The sequence below is a fragment of the Brugia malayi genome, assembly GCF_000002995.4.
Source record: "Brugia malayi strain FR3 genome assembly, contig: Bm_v4_Chr2_contig_001, whole genome shotgun sequence".
Lineage (NCBI taxonomy): Eukaryota > Metazoa > Nematoda > Chromadorea > Rhabditida > Onchocercidae > Brugia > Brugia malayi.
This window is the reverse complement of record NW_025062476.1, coordinates 3687023-3714624: the sequence shown is the minus strand read 5'-3', so window position 1 is coordinate 3714624 and position 27602 is coordinate 3687023. Positions and strand designations below refer to the sequence as shown.

At 23.7% G+C, this 27602-nt stretch overlaps 1 protein-coding gene across 2 annotated transcripts; it reads left to right on the top strand.

Moving 5' to 3' along the window:
* Positions 1-27602, top strand: Bma-lat-1 (latrophilin 2, putative,calcium-independent alpha-latrotoxin receptor 2, putative; the record flags this gene model as incomplete). 2 transcript variants are annotated; one of them, XM_043078312.1, is made up of 17 exons in its annotated part: positions 1-127; positions 10016-10202; positions 17934-18052; positions 18704-18812; positions 18934-19149; positions 19346-19526; positions 19687-19870; positions 20394-20525; positions 20770-20969; positions 21500-21664; positions 22063-22269; positions 22638-22791; positions 23104-23341; positions 23562-23730; positions 23954-24121; positions 26404-26524; positions 27163-27602. In XM_043078312.1, 17 exons carry the CDS (start codon positions 1-3, stop codon positions 27600-27602), a joined length of 3117 nt encoding a protein of 1038 aa, XP_042934246.1. The 2 variants fall into 2 exon arrangements, with proteins under 2 accessions (XP_042934246.1, XP_042934245.1); XM_043078311.1 differs by lacking the exon at positions 17934-18052 and adding an exon at positions 16901-17010.

Here is a 27602-nt window from a genome sequence, read left to right as displayed (position 1 = left end):
ATGCTAAAAGCTAAATTATTGATTTTATTCCTAATTTTATTGTTGGTACAATCGAAATCGGCGATAACGCCATCATCGTCAAAACCACCATCAACAGTAGCAACAACAACAACGACAACTGATCCTGGTTAGTTCCCTTTTTCGTTTTTTTGAATTTGAATTATTTTTAATTCATTAGATTCTCCATAACTGTAGTTTGTCAAATTGTTTCTTGCATTTAGAAATTTAACATTATCAAAATTTAAGTCATTAATGTAAAAATAAGCTGAAATTAGATATTTATTATTTCATTAGTTATAAAATTTATATTATTCCTATTTAAGTTTTATAATGTTCGATTTTATATGAGAATCGTAATGTTATATAGCTTTTCGTCATGTTCTGGTCATTTATTATAGAGTTAGTTAGACAAATTCAATTATTGCTAATCTTCGATTTCATGATATAATCGAACCGTCGAGAGTTTAATCATGAATTCAATTAATTTGGTAATTGATCATTACCATGTTATTCTCTCTATTCCCCTTTTAATCATTACTCTTTTGATGATTAATTAAAGTGTTTAGTTAGGGAGAGGGATTAATTCCCATAAGAGCATTTAATTATGTAAAATACTAACATCTAATTTTCAAATATTAAATTTTTGCTAACTAGAAATTTTCAAATTTCATGCTGTATAAAATTAAATTGCTAATTAAATTAACTATTAAATTAACCAAATATCATGTAATTTCATTAATTTCAAATTATTTAACAGCATATTGTCAAAGGTTATAACTATCTTGTTTAGTTTGTTCCAGTCTAATTAATTTTAATATATTTTAGTTTTTATAGTTTACATATTTTATATTTTAACAAATACTTTAATTTCATATATTTGTAGTAGTGAAATTTTTGATTTTTTTTTTATTTTAGTGTTTCAGTTTCTCTCTTTTTTTTTCTTTGTTTTGTAAAATTCTTTTGTACCATCGCTCTCCTTTTCATTTTTCCACATATTTTGAATGATAAATGCTTTTATGTCATTGTGATTCCTTACTTATTGCTTACTGATAACAGATAATATCAGTGACCTATCGGTGAATAGTTTTTATTACGATAAAGTTAACTGATGGATGAGTTTTCATCGAGATAAATATTACGATAAAAAATGGATGAGAGCAATCAGATAATCTATTTCCTTTTCTTTGTGGAAAGAAAAAAAAATTATGAATAAAATAGTTTTTCCTATACTAAATTTACGTTAGTTACGCTACGTCTATATTTGAAATAAATAAGCTTTATGCTGATAATATATAGAAATTGACGTTATCACTTGAGTCTGATAATTGTTAACTGATAAAAGACGTAATGTGTATATTTGGCATGCATATAAGCAGTATTCGGATAAGGTAATCAAATTAGAATAGACGAACTGATAAGTGATAGAGTAAAACTTTTTTACGAAAAATACGGAATAAAACCGGAAATTGTACATCCGATTCAATTTTTTAATTAGATAATAGATACTTTAGACTTTTTTATCTATTCAGTTTTATCTTTATCGTTATCAATTTTAAAAATGGATGCATTCTTACAAATGTTTCTTACTCATTCATCGCTTACCATAGAACTGGAAAGTAGTTGATTTAAATTTGCATAAATTTAGATTCAGAAATATGATCTGTTAAGAGAGGGATAACTTGTATCATTGTCATTGTCTAGGGAAATAGTGATGAATTGAGAAGGGAGATGATATGACAGTAGCTTCTCTCTTCTAAAATCAAACAAATCAAGAAGAAAGAGAGAAGAAGAAATTATAATATTAAATCAAACAAATTCTTAAAATTTGATGAGAAGTAATGATTTGAGAAGAAATTTGCATATTATTATAGTTTTACGGACAGGTTAAAGGAACGATAAAGAGGGGAAAAGATAGAAAGGAGAGAGAGAGAGAGAGAGAGAGAGGATGCTTAAAGATGGGAATTCATTCACAGTTTCATATTTCCCAGCATTATCTATGCTTCTGATCAAAGAAGGGAAGATGAGTCTGGAAATGGAAATATTTGATGATTCTTGTTGAAATGATTAGCAATGAATGACTAAAATAATTACTGAGGGAAATTAAATTGATTAATACTACTGATAACATTCACTGTTATCATTAATCGTTTGCAGTAATAGTCGAGATTTTACAATAAACAAAAGAGTAGATGAATAAAATGAAACATTGGAAAAAAGTTGATAATTTTATCATTGGCTCTTATTTGATACTATTTTTCAAAATTTGAATTTGCTAAACAGAATTGAAAATACTTTAAAGAGATGAAAATTTTGCAAAACTAATAGTTTAACGAAATTTAAATCAATTTTCTCTTCTTTTTTTGTTATTAAAATTCATTATGCTATTTTGTCCCATACAGTTAGTTGTCACTTCTGAAATATTTTAGTATTAAAAATTATCGATTTGGCTTCTTTCTTCAGAAAAAAAGCAATGTTTTATGAATAAGAGGAAAGTTGCAGATAAGATGAAAAGATTGAAAATATTAAATGCTATATATAGAAATGATATGAAAGTGATAAGAGAAGCATGGATGATGATATCTGTTATCATTTAATGTTATCATTCAAGGATAGATTATTATTATCATCATATTTATGAAAGTGGCAAATAATTCAAGGAAGCAAAAAAAAAAAAGTGTATATTCAATATTGTGCGATGAAAAATTTTCCATTTTCAAATAAGCCAGTATTTCTATTGGCAATTTAAGCTTTTTTAAATGGAATTGAGCCTTGGCTCTACTTCTGGTAGGAATGAATCTCTTGGCTAACACACTACATTCTCTCTTATTTCCCGTTTTAGCTTTAAGAAAATAAATATTGTACTTAGAGTAATTCCAATTTTATTGTTTGAAAAAAAAAAAATTTTTTTTTCCCTTTCTGCCAACTTTTTTGGATAAATTTAAAAAAAACAAAAAGCAAAACGAAATTAAGCAGTTTGATAACTAAATAGAATCATTTATTGGCACACATTTTTCTTTATATAATAAATTTTACACATTTCAAAGAGTATTAATTATTTTTTATTGAAAATATTTCCATATTTCATAATTTATGTTTAGTTCAGTTTAAACATTTTATACGGAAATTCTTCTCCGTGTTAGAAACAATAATTAATTAAATTTTAAATTATTTTTGCGTCGTCATTATGATTTATTGAAATTTTTAAATTCAAAAGTATGAAGGAGCAAAACTAAGAAAGAAAGAAATGTGACAAAAAAAGCAGAATTTTCATGCAAATTGAAAATGAATAAAAATTTCTCTTCAATAATATTATTCATTTTATGAAAAATAATATAATAAAAGTTGCGTGATTCACTCATTTACTCATTCATTCATTCTTTCATTCATTCATTCATTCATTCATTCAATCATTCATTCCAGGAATATATAATTTAATACTTATTTAAATGAATGAATGATTAAAAGCTTTTCATTAGATCTTAAGCTTATTAAAATTCATCAGTGTTAGGTTATTTCCGCTTTTGTCTTTGTATATGTGATATAGTTAAATTAGAAGAGAAATAAATGAAAAGTAGAGAATTAAATGTAAAGGATAAAGCTTGAAAATTTCCCATGAAATTTTATCCATTTTATAATAATTGAAATAAATTTCTATATTATGAAGTGAATGAATAATACTAAAGCTATTCTATGTTTTTTAAAAATTTCTCCTTTGTCAATTCTTAATTTATTGTTTCAAAAAATGAATTCCTTTCATTTTCTTTCAAACTAAATTGAAACATTATCATATGTAAATATGATAATGATAGCTAATTATAATGCAAAGTTCTCCTATAATTACTGCTGCTAATTAAACGATACAATCTTAAATTTTTTAAAAAAGGAAAAAAAGAGAAAAATGAATTGAAATTTTTCATTGAAAATTTCATAATGTAAAAATGATTAATAATGAATTAATTTAAACGAAGCATTGAAAAGAAAACTTTTAATACTTTTCTCACTTAATAATTTGTTTATATTTTTATAAATCAAATAAATCATTTCATTGTGTTACAAAAGAATTTAATAGGTCAAATTGCGCCAATAATACAAAAAAAAAAAGAAAAAAGGAAATGCTATCATAAAGAATTATTATCAAATCATTATCAAAAGTATAAAATGATAATAACAATTTTAACAAATTTGCTTAAATAAATTAATAATATCTTCTAATTTATTCATTTATGTCACTAATAATTTTAAAAATTTTCACAATTCAAATATTTCATGTATTTAAATTATTTTAAATATTCAACGATTATTTTACTTTATGTTTTCTATAAAACATTTTGGTATTTTGGCATGGCTTTTTCTTATTTTTTTTTTCTTTTCTGAATATTTTGATATATTTATGAATATTTTGTCAAATTTATGATATTTAGCATGATTTTTATGAATTTTTTGACACATTTATAAAAATACTTTATTGATGATTTTTTTTTTTTTTTTTTACTTTTTAAATGAATATTTCATATTTCTGTCATTTTTAGAAATATTTCGGTCATCATTTTTCAGCATAATTCTCTTTCTTTTTTTTTTTTTTTGAGATCTTTTAATGATAATTTATAAAATCAATGGTTATTTTATGATCAAATATGGATGTGATAAGTATGATTAGTGATAATATAGTTGTTAAATGATTACAAGTAATAATAGTGGCAGTGGTAGGGGTGTACTTCAATATGAAGTGGGTCAGTTTGAAAATGATTGTTAAGCATTTGAAGAATGTGAAAAGGATAGATGGATGAATTGTGTGATAGATATTCAAAGATGTTGAAATTTAAATGCTTTTTCTAAAGCAACGCTAATGAACCTTACCAGTATAAGAATATTCCAATTGGAAAAATTTCTTCCTCTCTCTCTCTCTCTCTGTCTCTCTTTTTGTCCCTATATAATAATAATAAATAAACAATTTTCGGGAATAGTGAAATTTGATTAATAAACTTGTGAAATTTAAAAAAAAAAAAATTATTGGTGTTTTTTTTGTTGGATCAATTTCCTTTTTTTGAAAAATTTTTCAATTTTCCCTTTTTTTCTTTTCATTTTTTTTTTTTTTTTTTTGAATAATTTTCTAAGTATTAATTTTGTTATGTTTTTTTTTTCTGTTTTTAATTTTAAAAACTTTTTTAGATATAAAATTTTAAGCTATCACATATTATCCTAAAATTATTTCCAAAAATTTCTGTTTATTTGATGATTTATCAAATTAAAGATAATTGGGAAATAATTTCTTGAAAACAAAAACTTTCCTAAATTTTTTTTTCTTTTTTTTTGCTTAAATTTAAATGTGATTAATTTCTAGAGCAATATTTATATTGGAATATTTTGTTGTTGCACAATGTATTATCACTTGAAATTCTCGATCATTCAATTCATGAAGTTATCTCGACTGGCTATAATTAAGATTTTTCAGTTGTTTTAATTTTTTTAAATTTTATTAAAATTCATATATGAGAATGTAAGGTGACAAAAAAAAAAGAATTTTAACTATGGAATGATAAAAAATAACTTAAATTAAGCAAATCAAAAATAAATAATTAAAAAAAAAAAGAATGAAAGAGGAAGAAAAAAAAAAGAAAGAGTAAAAAGCAGATGAAAATAATAAATACAAAATAAGTAAATTGCTGGAAGTCTATTCATAATACGGATCATCTTTACTGATTAGATCTATTCTCTCTCTCTCTCTCTCTTATTGCATAATAAGCGATTTATCTCGATAGAGAAGATAAAAAGCAGGGAAAAAGAAAAAAAGAAAAATAGCATAGAATTTGGAATTTTTTACATTTTTACAAAAGAAAATTATTGATAGCAATGCTTATAAATGATAATAACAGAGTAGAATTAGAGATGAAAGATAGTTTTTATCATGATATCTTAACATCTTTTGCTACAAATAATGATTAGAATGGATGTAATTAGAGAGAGATACCTATCATATCGCTTCTTCTAAACACTTTCCGCTTTATACTTTACGTAATTATCCATCACACTTTTGTTTTTTCACCCTTTGCTCTTCTCTTTAACAAAATTTCACCGCTATTAATGATAATCTAAAAATTGAATTATCTCATTTACTGCTTGCTATAATTGTGATTTAATTTTTCCATCTAAAATTATCATTGTCATTAAAGAATTTTGTAAAATTTGAAATTAAATTGAAAATTCAATCCTTTCTTCTTCTTTTTCTAGCAAAAAAAAAAAAAAAATTGCATTTGCTTAGCAAATCTGAAATTGAATTTGAAAAAAAAAAAAAAGAGGAAAGAAAAGAATTGCTTCTTCAACAAATAAGGAAAGATGCAATTAGGAAAAAAAGTTAAAAATCTGAGAATGAAAGAGTGTGAACAAGCAAGAAGCAATGAATTGGTGTCAATTGAAATTGTCAAAATTGATAAAATTTCTAATTTGTCAACGCTTATCCAAAAATTTTTTTTTTTTGAAATAAAATAGCTGAAATTTTATTGGTTCCATGTAATAATAAATTCTTGTTGATATGTTTTTTTTTTTTTTTTTTTTCAAAATAGTTCTTAAAATTTAAAAATTTCTATTTCTATCAATATTAAATGAAGCCAATAGAAATATTATCGTATGTTACAATAAATAATTTTAATGAATTTTAATTTCATTTTTTCTTTTTTGTCTGAAATAAATTTATGAATTATTTTTTTTTTTTTTTTTGCTCCCATAAATATTCATTTTCAATATTAAAAGTAATATTCCATATAATTGATTATTTCCTAGATGAAAAGATAGTTGAAGTGATGTGTCATCTAGGAGTAGAAGTAAGTACTCATTAGTGATCAATTAGTGTCAACAATTGTGATACTTTTTGGTTAGATAGATCGGTGGAGGAGAAAGGTTAAAGCGGTAACATGAAATAAAAATCGGTGAAAAAAAAAATTTTTTTTTTCTGGTAAAGAAATCCGATAAGATCCTGTTAGAAGGAAATTTTGACATCTGTAGTATTTGTTGATCGGATTAAGTAAGAGTAAAGAAGGTAATGGCTGATAGATTTGTCTGTTTTTTTTGTGATCGATTATATATTGTTGAAGTAATAAAGTAGTTGCTATAAATGTTTAGTATTATTAAGCTTAAAACACTTAAAAAAATTTATGATAACATTTAAAGTAACAATGTTTTAGATAGAAATATAAATTCAAGTGGTAAGTTTTTTTTAAAAAAAAAAAATGTGATTATTTAAATTATGGAAAACAAATCGATCACTTTCTTATTATAATTTTTTTATGTAAAAGAGAAAACATAAATTAATACATATTGTTTAATATTTTTTCAAAAATTTAATCTTATTTAATGCTTAGACTTAAAATCTCAGTTAATATCTTTTTTTTTTTGTTCCTTCATTTTTATTTTAATGTTAAACTTTCTCATTTCATTCATTTGTTAACTTATGCAATATTGATTTTTCGCTTATTTTTTATTTAAATTAAGAATTTATCTTTCCTAGCAAACATATTGCAATATTATAAATAAAAGAATTAGAAGAAGAAATAATTGTTTATAATTAACTGTTTTTTTTTTCCTTTTAATAAAACTTTAACCTATCAATGATTTTCTCTGTTTAACTTGAATTTTAGTTTTTTTTTTTTGGATTCTAATTAAAAACATAAATAAATTTTACGTGAATTTCTCACCTTCTTTTCATTTCTTCCACTCTTTTTTCCCATTTATTTCTGTTTGATTAATCAAAAAAAAAAAAAAAAAAAAAAAAAAAGGAAAAAAGGAAAATTTTATTGTCACAATGGATAGTTGGTGAAAAAAACCAATTAATTTCTTCTCATTTCTATTATAAATTAACGGAAAAGAAGAAAAAGGCTAAAAATTTTAGTAATAGAAAAGAGACGATAAGGGTGACATTAGTGTGACAATTTTTATTTTTTGAAAAAGATTAGAGGAATGGATAAAGGCAAAAGAAAAAAATCTTTCCATTAGATTAAGCAAAAAAAGAAAAGAAAAGCGAAAGAAAGAAAGGAAAATGTAGCTAAAATCAGAGTATAAAATTTAATTAAAAAATTTTGAATTAATCGAAGTTAATTCAAGTTTTTATGCTTTTTTTTTGTTAATTGTATATTGTTTGTGTCATAACAGTTTGCTAATTTATCGAGAATCTCGACAACAAATAAGAGTAGCAGAATCTCGAGAGTAAATATATAGTATACGAATATTTGCTCAATTTCATAACATTTTTTTTTTTTTTTACAACAAAACGAGAATAGTAATTTTGTTGTTCAAATTTCAAATTTAAACAAAAAAAAAAAAAAAAAGAAAACGATAAACGGTAAATATTTAATGTTTACAGTAATGCAAATAGTTGGTATGATTCAGTAGCATTTAACGATATTATATTTACTTTCACAAAGATACTAAAATAACAGAGCAAGAAGATTACATAATTAATCGATATGGAAATACCCGGGAAAGCGGGGAAGGGAGATGGTAAATTTAAAGGAGGACAATTTAGTTATTTGTCAGTCAAATGTAATCACTGTGCAAATAAAAATGTATGAATAGATGATAGAAGGATGGGTATCTCATTCAGCTAAACTAACATAACATTTTTTTTTTTTTTCTACCCGCGGAAAGTATGAATTAAAACGGGAAATTTATTTTGCTAATGTAATTCATTTTAAAAAAAAAAATTGAAAAAAAAAATAGAATTTTACTATATTAAATTTAATTTTAAAGATTTAAATTATATATAACAAATAAAATTTTTTTTCTTTTTTTTTTCATCAATAAAAAATTGTAAAAAATTATTTTAGTAATAAATTATATATCAATTTTTTAGTAATAATTTAAATAGGAATAAAATTTTTGTGTGATAGATATTGAGAAAGATTTCATTTCATGCATTTTTCTCTCTTTTCTATTTACATTATAACAAATATTTAAATTTTGAAATTAGATGCTATTGTTGAAAAGTAATGAAGAGAGAGAGAGAGAGAGAGATTAGATTGTTATCGTCTTTCATTACCTTTTAACTTCATTTTCTTAAGTGGTATCCAGCAGTGAGCGGTTTACCCAAAAGTATTTCGAAGCAATGAAATGAACAAAATGCTGAAGAAGTAAATTAGGAGAGAGAGAGGGAGAGAGGAGAGAGAGGTAGTAGTAAATATGAAGAAAGTCAAGTTAGGGTCATCATGTTGGTGCTAATGTTTTTGCATTTGGCTATTTGGCTAGTCCAAGATTGGTTTTCAATTATGTCCCCTCTGGATGGGGACAGATGAAGAAGGTTTGAAATAGTGCTACAAACATGTGATCCAATTATACTATCGGTTGAGACGAAAGAATCGGGTTTAATTAATTAATTAATTAGTGAACAAATTAGTAAAATGAATTAATTGATCAACAAACTGGCATAGTTAATGCTAAGAGTTTATGAAATGAATTAACATCTATTATCTTCAAAATTCTGAAATTTCTTGAACAGTGTAAAAAACTTAACAATCAAAATATCTATGTAATTCCATCATTTAGTTTACTTTTAATATTAATCAAATCTTTTAATTTTAATTTATAAAAAATAATCAATGACTTAAACATTGCGGAAAAAAAAGAACAAATAAAACAATATTAATAAGAAAGAGAAATGGTGATCAGATCGATTAATATTTGTACTTGTAAGAAATTATTTACTTATCAATTAACATTGAATAGCTCAATTAAATTTTCAGTTAATTTTCAAAACTTCTAAAAAAAAAAAAATTGAATTCAAACTTTGAATATGATTGTATCATTCAATTCCTATAATTTCTTGTCAGTTATTCATTATATTCAAAAATAAGAAAACATTTAAAAATTCGGAAAATTCTACTCTTACTTATACATTCGCATCTAACTTTACTTACATATTTGCATGCATTTAATTTATCCATGCATATCATTTTTAGTAAATTTGAATCTAATAAATTCTATAATATTTTTAAAACCCTATTTTTTTTCCTTTTTTTTTTTTTTTCAGATGTACCAATTCAGAAGATATTTTGTGAAGGCGAAGAAGCAAATTTGGAATGTCCGATCGGAAGATATATCGCAATACGGTTAGCAAATTACGGACGTTTCACGTTAGGCCTTTGTAATCCGAGCCATCGTACTGATCTAAGTACCACATGTCAAAATGATAGGACATTGGCTATAATGAAATTAAGGTTAGTTTCCTTTTTTTTTTTTTTTGATTTTATTTTTTGAATTAATTTGTGAATTAATTTTATGTGTTAGCTTTTCTTTTTATGAATGATAGAATGAAAGATACAAGTATTTTTAACTATTTATTTTTTTGTTTTAATGAATTATTTGATAACTAATTAAAATTATTCCAATATTTTTTTTAAAGTCTATCTGCGACATTTTTTTTTTGCTTTTAAAAAAAAAAAAAGGTAGTTCAGGTGAGTGTTATATTTTACTATCTCTCAGGAAAAGTATCAAAATAAAAATATAATTCTTAGTGCGTTTTTAAATTATCAATTGATAGTCTTCTTTTTTTAAAAAAAAAGGGAAATGATCGCTATTTAATTCTAAGATATTTAATATTTCACTTAATAAACCAATCAATTTTATTGATTTGAATTGGAATTAGTTTATTTTTCTAATCACAGTTAATTAAATGTATTTATTATCTCAATTTTTAAATTCATATTATAAATAGTTTTAAATGCAATTATTTATAAAACTCGTTGATGTGTTTCTTATTTTTTTGTGGTTCCCATATTTCATTGATAATAGTTGGCAATAAAATTTCATTCCCTCTCTCTCTCCCTCTCTCCTCTCTCCCTCTTTCTCCCTCTCTCCCTCTCTCTTTCTTATATTATAATATTAGCCATTTTTTTGCAACGTTTTAAGATTTAATAAGTTATGAAACATTCGGAATAAACTCATTGAAAATGATTTAATTGCCTGAATAAAATTTTTTTCTTTCCTTTTTTTTTACTAAATCTTCTTGTTCCTTCTTTTTTTTTTTTTTTTTTTTAAAAAAAAGAAAGAAAGAAAAGGAAAAAGGAAAAAATTTTCTAAGGGATTTTATCGTTCTAAATGACATCAACAAAATTTGCTTTGAAATTTTTGAAATTAAAAGAAAGAAAAGAAAAGAAAAAAAAAACACCATAAAAATTATCGTGAATTAAAATAATTTTTTGTTTTTTTTTAAAAAAAATTAAATTTTATTTTTAACATTATAATTTTTACGAAATGATATGATAAATGTTGCATTTTAGTAAAATTATTTTCAATGAATTTTTTAGAGAAAAGAAAAATAATTGAGAAAATTTGATTTCATTTTTGATAGATTTAATTTTTTTCTTTTTTTAGATGAATTATATGCATGCATCATTGAGTATATATATGTATATCTTCTTGACTTCTTATAAATATATATCATTTTTTTTCCGGAATTATCCGTCATGAAAACGGATCTCTTTATGGTCACATTCAATGCCATTAAAAAGTAAACATATCAGTTTACATTCATTCATGCAACTTCTCATATCCTTTAGCTTTGGCTTATTTCCTATTTAATTAATATGGCTTTGCTTTTTAAAATTTTTTTGCAAAATGTGAAAGACTTTTCCATTTCAAAGAATGGAAAACTAATCCATCTAGTATAAAAATAATTGAACTTTAGACTTTTAAATTAATTAATTAGAAATATTCCGGAAATAAAAAGTTATACATTGCATATCATATTCCAGAATCGAAAATATTATATTGATTTTTAAATAATTTTTCATTTAAACACGCAGAGTTTAACGATTAAATTGTTAAATTGATTAATTAATTATCAATCACTTTTTTTTTTGATTTCCGAAATAGTATTAAAAAAGATTAAATGCATATTAGTTTGTTATATTTAACAATTTTATTAGATCAAAGAGCTAATCTGTTCATAAGTTTAAATTTGTCAACTTATTTTGACTGATCATCATTCTGTTTATTTGTATATTCATTCAATTTATCACTATTATTATCATTAATCACTGATGATAATTGATTGTAAACATTTAAGACAGTCTAGCAAATAGTAGTAACTTTTGATTACCTATCGTACTTACTAACCTACCTATTTTATTTTAGTGTCATTTGATCCATTTGTTGAGTTTAAGGTCAACAGCTGTTATTGCTTACTGTATGTTAAACAAATACAAACATTTATCTTAAAAGAAGTATGTATTACTGTAGGTAGTTAAGTAAGTTTAAATTAAGAAAGTTCAAATCAAAATTTAAAAATATTATCAAAAAGATTTTTTTTAATTTATTTTCATATGCAATATTAAGTAAATGATACATTTGCTGAATTTATCATTTTAGTTTTTTTTTTTTTTTTTTTTTTTGATAAATTCAATCAAAAAATATTTTAAAATTATGTTTAAATCATTGTATGACATAATTTTTTTAATATTTTAAAGAGGCTTAAAAATAAATATTTATTAATCGAATACGATTAAATGATGCAATATTTAGTTTTAACTTTTTTAATAATTTTTGATCTTTTTCCCCATTCATTTTTATTTCGTCGTAAAAGATTTTAAGACAAATGTGAAAATTTCTCAATTTTTAATCTATGAAAACAAAAAAAAAAAGAAAATAGTTTTATTAAAATTATCCGAATTTACAAAAAAAAATAAATAAATAAGATTCTTATCATCAGGTATATAAATGAATATTTTTAGAATAATAATTCAATTTAGCATTCTATTTGAGTAGTTCAAAATTTTGTATTTTTAAATAAGCAAAAATTAATTTGACAAATTGTTAAAATGAATTTATTAAAATATTAATCATATTACTTACTTATTACCTGTTATTATTTGATAATTTCATTATCTCTTCAAAGTCAATAATCTCTTTGTTCAGAACAATCTAATATAAATTTAGTAGTAAATAATAAGGTTTAATAATAATATATTTATAAGGATTAGTCTCTAGAAAGCACTTAAAGAGACAGGTAAGGAGAGAGAGAGGGAAAAGCAGGTGTACCTGTATACCTTTCTATCTTATAATTTTAACTAAGATAGAAGAACCATTTACTAACAATAATGACAAATAACATAAAGCTTTAAAAAAAAATCCACAAGAAGCTTGGCCACATTTTGTGCCAAGAGTTACTGATGCATGAAATTAGGCCACTTTTTCATTTCCTTTCTAATCGTTTTTCTTCTCTTTCATTCATTGTAAGATATTATTTGAGATGAATATATTTATTTGATAATTAGATGGTTACTTTTTTAATATAATATGCATTTAATGATAATTGGGACAGAAAAAAAAGAAAAGAAAAGAAAGCAAATAATCTTTTCTTTTCTCTCTCTTCTCTTAAGAAAAGAACTTTGAATTTTATAAATTATAAAAATTTCGATTTTTTTTTACTTAAGCATAAATTTAAACTAATTTAAAAAATTGAAAACAAAGATGGTTTAAAAAACAAATAGCATTTTTCTTTTCCTTTCATTTAGCTCTTTTAAATTTGGAAATAAAAATTTTTGAGTTTAACACTTTTTGTTATTCATTACAAAGTTTTAATCATTGCTTTTTCTTTAAAAAAATTGAAATTTTATTAGTTTTTTTTTTTGCTTTCTTTTAAAAAATATTCTAATTTTTATTTACAATTAATGAATAACTGTGACATAAAATGGTTAATTTTTGTGAATAATAAAATCTAGAAATTTTCACCAACGTTAGCTTTATAAAATGCTATTTGTTACGTGTCAATAATGTGACAATCCTTTTGCAATTTGAATAAGTCGTTAATTACAACTTTTATTCAAATGATAATGAATAGAAACGAAATGTCCTAAAATGTGACAATAGAATAAATGAAAAAAAAAAAAAAATTATCATCTCATATTACAAAACTGAAATAGTTAATTAATACTTTTCTATGATTGCTACTTTTCATTCATTGATGATGGCGCAGAAATTACATTCAGTCAATGCCGCAAATCATGTGCACTACTAATAGTAATAGAATAAAATAATTTGAGGGAAAATTCATTTATACCAATGATAAATATAAAAATTCTTTTTCTGATTATTTTACCTAATTTTTTATTCATTGACATTCTTTTTTTTTTATCTACCCATTTGGGTAATTTAATTTAGCCATTGAATTTGTGTGACCATTTTAAAATTGAACATTTGTGACACATACTTCTTTATAATTAATATCGAATGACATTGTTTATTTTAAGATCTAATCTCGTTTCTGATTTCTTTTTCATTAAAGGCTTTTTTTTAAAAAAAATGTTAAAAAGAATCAAAAATTTGCAGCATTTTTTTTTTTTTTTGAATCAAATATTTTGTCACAATGAGGTGACAGTCAAAATGATCAAACAGATAGTTTACGTTTATGTTAAATCCATTAAAATATATAATTTTATATTTAATACTATTTGCAATGATTCAGGATAAATTATAATTTTTTTAAGACTTGTTTTGTTTAATTCTCGAACTACACATGCAAATATTATCTTTAGTTTCAGTATCTAATTGTATACAAATTAAACTTTAAAATATATTTAAAAATTTTACACTAAATTCATCATGAAATTTAATTCAAAATATCATTTCATTTTATAAACTGGCAATCATTGTTTTATCAAATTTTAACCAATCAATTCGATTTAAAATTTGTCAATAAAAATAATATAACTTAATATTCCACAAACTTAATTTGCTTATTTACTTCACATATATACCTAAATCTATCAATTGTAAATTTATTTACGAATGTTTTCCTTGGATGACATTCAATGAAAATGCGATGATAATTCTGTGGTGACATTGTCATCATCATTCAATATAGTTTGGCGGAAGAATGCATCATCAATGCATCGTAATTATACGGTACTCATTGATCTTTTGACGAGTTTTGTGGCGGCGAATTTTCCGTCTAAAATCATTGAAGCAAATTATATTTATTATAACAAAAGCAATAAGTAATAGATTTTTAACCAAATTTTTTAATATTCCAAAATTAAAAATATTAAAAAAAAATTAATAAAGAAATGAATTAAAAAGAAAGATAAGTTGTCTTTTTGAACAAAAGTAATAATAAATGAAAATTTTTAAATTTTTATTTTAATTAAAACAATAGTTATTATGATAATGAATTATGTGATAAATAAAATGAAAGTTTTGTTCTTTCATTTCTTTTTTAAAAAAATCGAAACAATCGTTTTAAAAGAATTTTTTTCCTTTTTATTTTTATTTTTCACTTCTTTAATTTGAAAAAAATGGTAAAAGCAGAGAATGAGATGGATAGATTTCATTGATAGATTTTGACGCCAAATGGTCTAATCATTTAACGGAATACCTGTATTCATTGAAGGACAAATTTACCTCTGTTTTTTTTTTTTTTTTTCCTTTTTTCTTTTTACTTTTTTCTCTTCTAACAGATATTTTTTCCTTTTTCTCAGATTTTTTCCCTTCTTTTTTTTTTTTTTTAACAATAATAGTTGACCAATTGAAATGAAAATAATTTGAGGTATCATTTCCTTCTCTCTCTCTCTCTCCCTCTGTCTCTCTCTCTCTTTCTTCTTTTTTTCATTTTCTTTTTCCATCATTTTCTACCATTAAGTAAAAATAGCTAAAAAAAAAAGGGAAAAACGAAAGTAAAAATAAGACGAAAATGAATAAATTTATGTTTTTAAAATAAGAAATTGAAAGAATTTTTATTTATGATTTAGTAGTGAAAATTAATAAAAATTATTCAAAAATAATTTTACTATAGCGTAAACAATTGTGCATAATTTATTGCTAATTAATTATTTTCTATTATGTTCATTTTCTACTGAAAATATAATTCTTAATTAAACATTAAAATGAATTATTTTTTTGTTTAGAATTTTTTGGAGATTGAATTTTTAAAATTTTTTTATTTAACTTTTTTAAATTCAAACACTTTTTATGTGTATATGCGTTAATTATATATATTTTTAACTTAATTAAATTTGTACACATAAAATAAAATAGTTAATTTATATATTTTTTTCTTTTAACTCAATTATTCGATAGATAAAAATTTTCATATTTTTGTATAAAATTTTTATTAAAATTAAATTGAACTATTGAAAAGATAAAATGATTACTGCTGTTTATTTTATTGCTAAATGGAATATACATATAAAATATATTATTCAGTGATATATCTCGTTTTAATTAATTCTCAAATTTAATTACAAGCATTTTGCTTAGCAAAATGAAATAAACATACTTAGCTAATGAAGTTTTGCATTTTGAAATAGGCTAAAATAAATAGATAAGCCAACCAGGCTATCATTCCTTCCTTTTTATTGTCCCATTAATGTCACCTATGCTTTGAAACATAAAATAAAATAGAATGATAGGGTGAATTCGTTGACATTAAACGGATTGAAATATAAATTCCCATAGTGAAATTAAAATTAATTAAAAGAAAAAGACCAGTGAAATCTTTCTTCTCTTTTTTTTTTTTGTTCCATCGGGAATTTCACTATTCTTTTCAATTTTTTTTTTTTTTTTCATTCAGGTCATTCATCATTTATAATATTTGGAAATATTTTTTGATAAATTTAAAATTTCAAATTGCAAAATTAGTTTTGAAAGAAAAAAACCTTAACATGCTCATTGTTATAATCTTTTTACTAAGATTTATGAAAGTGAAGAAAAAAAGTTGTAGTAAAATTAAATTAAATTAGAAATTTTTTTTTATTAAGATTCGATTTAAAAAATTTTTCTAATTTTCATTTATGTTATGTACGAAATTTCAAACAGTTATTAAATTAATTTCAATTGATGAAAGAGAAAAAAAAAACATTATAAGGTTTGATTTGATATTTGGTTTCAGAAATTTTAAATTATAAATTTGCTAGTTTAGTTGTGATGATAAACAACGATGTTTGTTTGTTGTGGAAACGAATCGTTTTGGTTTCGATTCATGTCCCGGGGAACCAAAATATCTGGAAATTGTTTATTCATGCATTGAAGGTACCAAAACAAAAAAAAAAAACGAAAACATAAATTTTAATTAAATTGTTTTGCAAATCACAATTATGCACGATATTATGTGTACGTATTTTACATCTTTGTTGCTTGCAAATTTGTTTATTGTGATCGGAAATATTCACATCACTGTTTTTGTTTGTTGTTTTTCTTTTATTTTCCGTTTTTTCTTTTCTTTTTTTTTTTTTTTAGCGGAATGCTTGCCTGAATTTGAATCGATAACTGGAAATGGCGAGAGCTAATCTTATCAAACAGTTATAATAGATCAATTTTGCAAGAAAAAAACATGTCATTAGATTTTCTTTTGTAAAAATCACTAAGTTAATTTTTGGAGATTCTTAAAAGGTTTCAAGTAAAATATTTATATAAATATTTCACGATAATTTTGTAATTTATGCATTTTTGAACTAGTACATAGAGAATGGATATATATCGTTTTAATCAGCTGATAATTTCACTGATATGCTGATTAAAACAGTCAATAATTGTTACTGATAGTGCAAAGGAGTAATAACACTCTTTGATTAATGATAATTAAAACAAAGAAAGCTGATTTTCAAGAGGCACTTGTGATTTATTTATTTTGATCACTCATTCTTGCATTTACCCGTGGGGAAAACAATATAGTCATAGGTTATATTTCGAACAGATATTTTATAAAAAGTTTTTTTTTCCTATATGCGATGAATAGTTCATTTTGCATTGAACTCATCTAGAAACTAAATGATAATTAAAGAATTTTGAATAGGCTTGATTAAAATAAGTCTAGCTAATTGACATTTGACATTTTGTAGTATTTTTTATTTTGATTTTCTTTTTTGTTGTTTTTGTTATTTTGTATGTTTGCTTTTTTTTTTTTTTTTGTTTACACTTCATTTTCATTTTGCTTGCTTTTTTTTCTTGTGCAGATGTAATGGTCATCCGCGGTGTAGCATTTTGGTAAACAACAGAGAACTTGGTGATCCATGCCCGGATACGGAAAAATATCTGGATGTGGAATTCAAATGCAGCAAAATGCCTGATATTGGTAATCAGTAATCATGTATTTTAGTTGAAAATGTTTTAAATTTACAAATTTAATCAACTTTTTTTCTTCCGTTTTCCTCTTTTTGAATAAGAAAATAATATTATGCAAATTAAATTTAATGTATTGAAAAAAAAAAAAAGGAAGAAAAGAAAACAAATATGTCATGAAATTCAATCGAGAAAAAATATTAAAGAATTGACGTAACGGTTAAAAAAAAAAAAAGAATGAAAAGTGCACATTTCGCTGATATTTTTTTTTTTTTAAGTTTATCTATTTTCAAAATTAAATTTTAATATGCTAAAAAAGTTTTATGAAGTTAAAAAGAAATTCATATCACATCTGAGTTCACACACCCACATATATATATAAATTATATTTTGTAAAATCTGAGAAATAAAAAAATCAAAATTTAAGTATGAATGTAAGTTAACGCAAAAAAAGTTATACTTGTTACACGCATTTTAGTTTTATGTTCGTCCGTGTTCACTTTTTGTTTTTGCATTTTCCCCTCACTTTGACGTAATTTGCACAAAGTCACTTTTTTTTTTCTTTTAAATCACAATTCATTAATTTTATTAAAAATATTTATTTGATTTATAAAAATTATTTTTAAATTATCTGTAAAAAAAAAAAGAAATGTAAATTTTGTAGTAAAAACAACAATCAGTACATCAATGGCAACAACATTTAATACACCAACTATTAATCAAACATTGCTGATAACTGATTTAACAAAAACATCGATAGCAGTCGAATTTACGTAAGTGACGCTTGATTTAATATTTACTTTTAAATGAAAAAAAAAAAAATGTAGTAGGAATGGCTAAGTAATGCTAAATTTAATCTTAAATCAATTTTGTTAAATTGATTCAAATTTAAAGGACAGTGAAATTACTAGACGAAGATGATAAACAGTTATTCTGTGATATGATAACGGAACGTGACATAGACTGGCCACAAACAGAATTTGGTATGATAGCTCGTGTTTCATGTCCAATCGGATCAACTGGTTACGCAGAATGGACATGTGGATCGAACGGACAATGGGAATCAGATGGACCGGATTTGTCACGTTGTATTAGTACGTGGAGTAAAGCGTAAGAAATATTTATCATTTTAAAACTTTTAAAATTATTTGTCTAAACGTAACCACATTTATTCTAAAGAATGATAATATTGATTTATTTTTCTAAACTAAACTATTGTATTAATATTAATTTACTGTAATCATCCAAATATTCTCATTAAAAACTTTTTTTTTTTTCAATTTGTAATTTTAATTTAAAATTTAAGATTGCTTATGGATGCAGAAGAAGCAGATGGTTCATTAGATCGTTTGGAATTTCTAAACGAAATTCAACAGCGAACACGGCGTGAATCGTTAATTGGTGGTGATCTGATCGCTCTTTCTCGTGCTGTAAAATTGCTAATTCCAATCACAATATATGAAAATGATGCAGATAAATTTGTTGAAGTATTACTAATGTTTATTTAATTTTTAATTAATACCAATAAATTTTTATTAGTAATGGTTAAGCATAGTAATATCTATGCTAACATATTAATCTTTTGTTGTTGTAATTTATAGTTTTAATTTTATGTTAGAAAATTGCTAATCAAATATTAATTTATAGTTAGTTGTGGAAAGTGTTAATAATATGGCGAAAGAATCACAAATACTAGCATGGAATGATTTGAAACATTTAAAACGACGTATGATAGCTGATCAATTGATGAGTGTTATTGATCAAGTATCAATGGCAATCAGTCCATTAATTACGCCTGATACGCCACGTATCATCATGAAACCTAATACCGGTGCAATATTACAGTTTTGCTTATATTTTATATTTAACACTTCGAAATTTTCTTAGTGATAAAATTCAAAAATGAAATAATTACCAGTTCATATTTAAATAAATAATTTGACTTAATATTGATAACGAAATGATAATATGTTATGAATTTGATTTACATTGAATTCTTTTCATCTTCGATACATTAACATATATCAAGTCGCTACATTGAACAGGTGGTATAATTAATTAATCAATTTAAATTGTTTTTAGCACAGAATCTAAGAAATTATTAGCTTGGAAAATTTGCCTTACCTAAGGAATTTGTCTAATTGATAATAGCTAGATAAACTTGATATGATTAATTGAAATACAATTTGATATGATATGATTGACTTAATATAATCATAGTTATTTACTGATAATCATTATTATAATTCATGTTGTATTATTATTTTTGCGATTAAAAATAATAATTCTAATTTCGATTCCAATTATGGATGAAATGAAATATGAATAAAATTTTCAAAAATTATAACTTTTAGATGTTGAAGTAGAAATATCAGCTGTTCGAATACATGATTACGTAGCATTTCCAAGTACAAGTTTATATCGAACAACCGATGATACAGTTAATATTCCACGTGAAGCATTAACTCTACGTAATAATGCTATCGGTTTGTTTACATTTATCATTATCAACCTGTTATCATTATCACTAATTGGGATAGCTGAGATCATAATTATATAATAGTATTCATTAAATAATTGAAAAGATTAAATTGAATTTAATCTAAATTTTAGCTTCCATAAATTTTAAACTTTCTAATTAATTCAAAAATATTTCAATACTATAGCAACTTTGTAAGGTATACAATTCTACTTATGTAACTTTTTAATAGTTGAAATGATAAACTGCAGATGAAGCCAAAATCATTTATGCTGCATATTCATCAATGAGCCAGCATTTGCAACCTGAACCACGCCGAGGTGCAGATGGTACCATGGTACCACGACAAATTGCATCAAAAATAGTTTCTATATCTGTAATAAATAGCGATAATAAAATTGAAACTATCGATCATCTTCATAAACCAGTCATTATTACATTTTCAACTGAGGTACAGTAATCATTATTAATTTCAGATCAAAATAATTTCCTTAAAATAACTAAGGAACGAATTAAATGACACAAAAATGATTGTAATTAGTTGAATTCGTGGAAATAAATCACTGTTGAAATTATAAAGTTAACTCTTGCAGTTCAAAATATAAAAATAAAACTTTCAGCCACGGTTACAAATTTTTTAAGAATATTTAAAAGTAATGTTAACAACAGCTGGTAGTAATTAATGAACTCTTAAGTTTTACTTTTAGTTTTCTATTAATGAAATGAATACTAGTTGATAGTTTCAAATGTTTCCAGTGAATGAATTATATTAAAAAAAAGAAACAAAAATAAGATTCAATTTTAATGATATAATAAGCCGGGAAAAATTGATAATCAGTCATAGTTAAGTAATTATAAGAAATGATAACTTTTGCATTAAGTAATGATAAATTAATTATAATTAAATAACTATAGGAAATGATTTCTTTTATGAGAAAGAAAGAAAATTACTAGAATTGAATAACTAAATTCATATATTAGAATCGAGTAAATCTTTCAATGCCACAATGCGTCTGGTGGAATCGTACTCATTTGCAATGGTCATCGTATGGCTGTGTGGTCAGTTCGCATAATGCAACCCACACCGTTTGTCACTGCAATCATTTGACATATTTTGCTGTCCTTATGGACATTCACTATCAACAAGTATGTATAACTTATATTTGCTCTCATAAATTATCACTTAATGATTGTTTTAAATCAGTTATAAAAGATCACGTAAATATTACGTATAAATATATGCGACGATGATTAAATTTGTTAACTTTAATACATCTAACTTTATATTTAATAAACCTAATTAAGAGTTTATTAGCTCTATCTATTTTAATTTAGATTTTATGCTTGTTTAGAGAAATTAAGCGAAAAAAAAAGAACTCGAAAAAAAAATATCTGAAAAGAAATTGTAGTTTTATTTTAGATGTGATGAATTAATCCTACATTTTCTCTCTAAACATCATTAATATTGGTTAAATTTTTTTTTTAATTTCAGCTATACATTTTTGAATTTGAAAATATTCAAAAATTTAAAATGACAATTTTAGCTTTCCATTGGACATAATATAGCACTAACATTTCTAACTTATGCTGGCTGTACAATATCAATAGTATGTCTTTTATTATCATTATTCGCATTTCAATGTTTTGGCACCAGTGGCGGTGATCGAATTTTCATTCATAAAAATCTTTGCTTCTCATTGCTAATAGCTGAAGCTATCTTTTTGGGCGGTATTTGGCAGACAAAAAATTCCGTAAGACTTTTTTATCTTATTGCGCCTTATATTAATCAAAAATTATTTCTTTCAACTAAATAACATTATAAAAATTATTATATCATTTCAATTATTATAAAATTATTCCCCAATTACCCTAATATAATTTTTATAATATTATGCATATCATGCTTAGTTAAATAACTATTTAATTTATTTAAACCTAAACAATGAATAAAATTTATTACAATATTTTTTATCAGTTATTTGCCAATTATTTTAACATTCATTAAAAAACTGACAATTACTAATTATAAACTTTTATAACTGCTTGAATTTATCGATTATTTTCCTTGTTATAATTAAAATTCAATGGAATGTAAAATTTTGTTTTAATTTTTTTTTAGCTTTGCTGCAGTATTATAGCTGGTTTATTGCATTATTTCTTTCTTGCTGCATTTTCATGGATGTTATTAGAAGGTTTCGAATTGTACTATATGCTAGTTGAAGTATTTCAATCAAAAGATTCCAAAAGATCGTACATATTGTTGTTTGGTTATGGTAAACTTTTATTTTTACATTCATTTATTTCAATGTTTTTTCTTCTTTTAATTTTCTTTTTCTTCAAAAAAAGAAATTCATTAGTTTTTTTAATCAATTTATTCTAATATTTTTTAATTTAACAATTTTTATATTCAAAAATTTATTATTCTAACATTAATATTATTAATTATCATCTAATCGTTTTTTTTTTTTTCTAAATTTAATGATATAATTTATGATTTATTATTGTATTTTAAACGATGAGATTTTTTTTTTTTAATTTTATTATTTCTTTTTTCATTTTTGCATTTTAATATTTTATTCTTTTAGGATTCCCATTATCAGTTATTGCTGTATCAATTTGGTTTGATCGATTTAGTTATGGTACAGAGCGATACTGCTGGTTACGATCTGATAATTATTTCATTCTAGCATTTATTGGACCAGTAATTGTCATCTTACTCTGTAATACAGTCTTCCTCGTGATGACATTGTTTATTGTTTGCAGTCATTCTAGTATCGGTTATACACCATGTAAACAGGATCGCGATGCATTGAAAAATGTTCGGTATGAGTTTTATTTATTTTTTTTTTTTTTTTTTAAATAAATTATTGTATTTAGAGGTATTTCATTAAATTTCTCCTTTTTTTCTCTTTAATCAAATTATCAATCAAATTTATGAAATGAAATTTCTTATTTCTGTTAAAATTTAATTTTTTTTTAAATTAAATAATTTATCTTATCTAAGAAATGATTAACATAATTATATTTTAATATATCATTTCAGAAATTGGTTGAAAGGATCAGTAGCACTGATTACTATATTAGGTCTTACTTGGACTTTTGGACTTTTATGGATTGATGAGCAATCAATTCATATGGCTTATGCATTTACTATTATGAATTCTCTTCAAGGATTATTCATATTTCTATTTCATGTTGCATTCAATGATCGAGTTCGTTCATTCCTTTCTTTCTTTCTTTCTTTTCACTTTTTTAGATTTAATTTATTACAGTAAGCAAAGTTATTCATTTTAATATTATTACAGTAATCTATTAGTTTACAGTATATATTTCCGGTTTTTTTTCTTTCCAGCATTTCTTGTTTGTTGAATATTTGTTTGTATTTATTAGTTCTATATGTAATTATTAGTTCATTTTTAGAAGGCTTTCTTTCAGTTGCATAAAGATTACCGGAAATGGGTGAAACATGTCTCCTGGATACCGGATTGTATGCGTGATGATTCAAGTCATACGTCACGTACAATGCCATATTTGCCAACAAGTAATACAAGCAAAACCGGTCAAGCAGTCAGTTCTAGCTCATCGACAGCTTCTGAATTACTGGTAAGTGTAAAAATTACTTTCTTTACTTTATCCATAACATATGGATAACTATAATATATTCTGTTGATGATTCACGGAATATATTCACTGTTTCACGTTTGCAGCACTTCTGACGGACGAAAGTACGTGAAAATATGAGAGTAATGGTCTTGAGAAGGTTTAGAAAGAAGCAAATAGTTATTCGTATCAATTCTGTGCTAACTTTTCATTTCATTCCTTTCTTTTTTGAAACAGAAAAAATATTTCTAATATTTAAAAATAGAACTTTATCATTTGTTAACTTATCATTGCCTTTTCTGTCAAATAATGTTTAAAATATTAAAATACATAGCAAAATTAATCAATGCTATCATAACATTAAAATTTGAATGTGGAATTTTAATTATCTTTTTCTGATTTTATTTCAAACTTTTTTTCAAACTATATTTCCTTTTGTTGAATAATTATTAGTAATGCATCAAGCCCAGCAATATTATCTATCTATTTTATTTTCATATCACACTGCACGGCTATCTTATCTATTTGTTATCACTGTGGTAACACATCGTTATCATTTGTAGTAGATCACTTTTTATCATTTTATCATTTAATTTGAAGAGATTTACCAAACATTTTGGTGGCAAAAGCGATGAGTATTCACCATTGTTGGCTAGTCAACGGGCTGGTTTAATTGATGATAAACAAATCCATGTAAGGCGAGGTTCGTCAATGCTTTATCAGTCAATTATCAGTCATTATCACATCCTTCTTCACTTTTCCTTTCCTTAATGTTCATTTTCGCTGAAATTTCAAATTTCCATTGGTAAAGCTAAAAAAATTGGAATGCAAATTTGGACCTTTTTTTTAAATTGAAATATTTCTTACTTTGGTATACTTATTGTGATACAATCATTACATTAACTATGAATATAACTTGTTATCACACACACACATTTATAGTTAAAATAATTTTATTTGTAATATAAATTTACAATAAATCATAATAAAACGATTTTAATGCTTCATACACTGTGATTTTTACAATGAATGAATAATCGCAGTAATAAAATTGAATAAATTTTGTAAAAATTTCAATTCGATATTTTTAAAAATCAAAAATTGCAAAAATTAGAAATGAAAAGAGAATTTTTGAAAAATTTTATAAAAAATTTAAGCTGTTTCTTAAGGAAAATTTTATGGCTTTAATCGAAGTTTAGTTTTACGATTTTAATTGAAGTTTAATTTCACGATTTCAATTGATGTTTACAAGAAATTCACGAATTTGTCCCTTAATTTCTCATAATTTAAAGCATAGTGCTAAATTTAATAAATGATATAGTATTATTCCTTGTAATAATTATATTTCTATAAATTCCAACTTTTTTTTGTTTTGTTTTTTATCTTAAACTAATCATACTTCTAATATTATTCTCATCTTTTCATTAACTCTTCAATTCTTTTCTTTCTTTCTTTCCCTTTTTCTTCTTTTGGATAAATACTTTCTTATATATAATATGAAAGCATAGCTCAGTGTAAGATTAAATTTTTGAAATGAATTAGAAAATTGTAAATCTATGAAAATTTTAAACTTTAGAAATACACAAAGGAATATCCACCGGCACGTGAACTAATATTCTTCAACTGCGCTACCGATATTATGTTATAAATATGTAATTTTTTTAGTTATGCTTTTTATGGGTTTAACTAATTAATTGGCTTTTTTCTTTCAGACTTTGTAATTAATAAAATGTTTTTCCATTTTTCGCATATGCACCAGAAATGAGTTAGTTATATTAAAGGTTTCTGCTCGATGATTCTTGAAAATGCAATTGTCGTTCATGTTCAGTAATAAATAATTCTCGAATGAAATATTATTTCATTCAAAAAGAGCTCACTTCTATTTCTAGAAGTTTACATTTAAATAATTATAATAAAATATTAATTACATTTATGCATCAATTCTGTTTTTCTTTATTTGCATGGCTTCTTTTTATTTATTTTTTTTTTTTTAAATTCTTTCTAAAAATTTTTTCTTCACTTTAATTTTGCATATTATTTTTTTTTACCCTTTGCTATAAAAATATTGCTTTTACAAAAAAAATTTATAAAAAATTTAATAGGAAATTTTTTAATTTATTTGATTTTAAATTTATTAAAATAATCATTAATTAATATGTGAAATATAATTATTTCTTTTTAAATTTGCATGTTTATGCTATTTTCTTCTTATTAAGGTACCTTTTTTTTTTTTTTTACTTTTTAATTTAATTTTCAGAATTTGTTTATTCTTTTTTTTTTTGCAGTATCCTTCAATGAGCGAAAAATATCCAGCATTACCGACACCACGTATGGTTGCCGCGATTGATCCACGTTATAATAATTCGGTACAAATGCTTCTAGCACGACAACACTGTAATCCAAATGGTATTTTTCCTTTTTTTTTTTTTCTTTTAATTTAATTTGTTGATTAATTACTATGAAATTAATGAATTTAGTAATATTATTTTAAAAACTGTTCAATTTTTTCATAATTTATGTTAACAATACTTAGTAATGAGATTAATTAATTACAGTACTGGAAATTTATCATCATCAATTTTAATTAGATTAATTGATTTTAATTAAGATATTGACTTATCAATTCATCAATGTGTATATACTAATTGATATTTTGATGTGATTAATCTAATTAAAATCAATCTACTTGATATACAATGCTTTAATCTATAATTAATTTTAGATTTTAGAATTTTTTTTTTACATTTCATTGTTTCGAAGGTAAAAAAAAAAGGAAAAATTAGCATAAATTCTTTGATTATTAATTTGCTCAGTTATTCTACGTATGTTTTAACTTTTTAGTGCAATTGATGCTAAATTTAATAGATATTACTTATAATATTAATTGAAATTTTACATTGAATAATTGTAGAAAAATTTGCACAAATGTTCAAATATGGATTATTGATTATTTTTTTGCAAATTTTAATTATCATATGCGATATAAACTAATTAATATTATCCTTTTCTACATCTTAAATTATTAAATTACTTTTTTTTTCCAGCATTATGCGACTATGCAACAATTAGCTACGACGATCTCTGCACCTCATCAACTAATCACTATCATCAACCACAACAAAGCAAATACTATTTCAATTGTATGACACCTGTGACATTTGTACCTAATCCTACCTTTTCCCCTATTATTACACCTGAATTTGGGACACTTCATTTCAGGCCACCACCTAATTTCCCACCACCGCCACCACCACCACCACCACCGCCACCATCTCCTCCAGCACAATCTTCACTTCTTACTAATCGTCGTTCAGCTACACCAATGTTAGCTTCTTCAACCATTCGGGTGTCAGATGATTCAGCATACAGTGATAGCTCTGCGTCAACCTTACAGTGTCACGGTGAAGTGGTGACAAATAGGTCAGGAATGTTACTGCGCATGGATTTATCAAAAAATCCGCCCGTTTTCGTGCAAGGCATATAA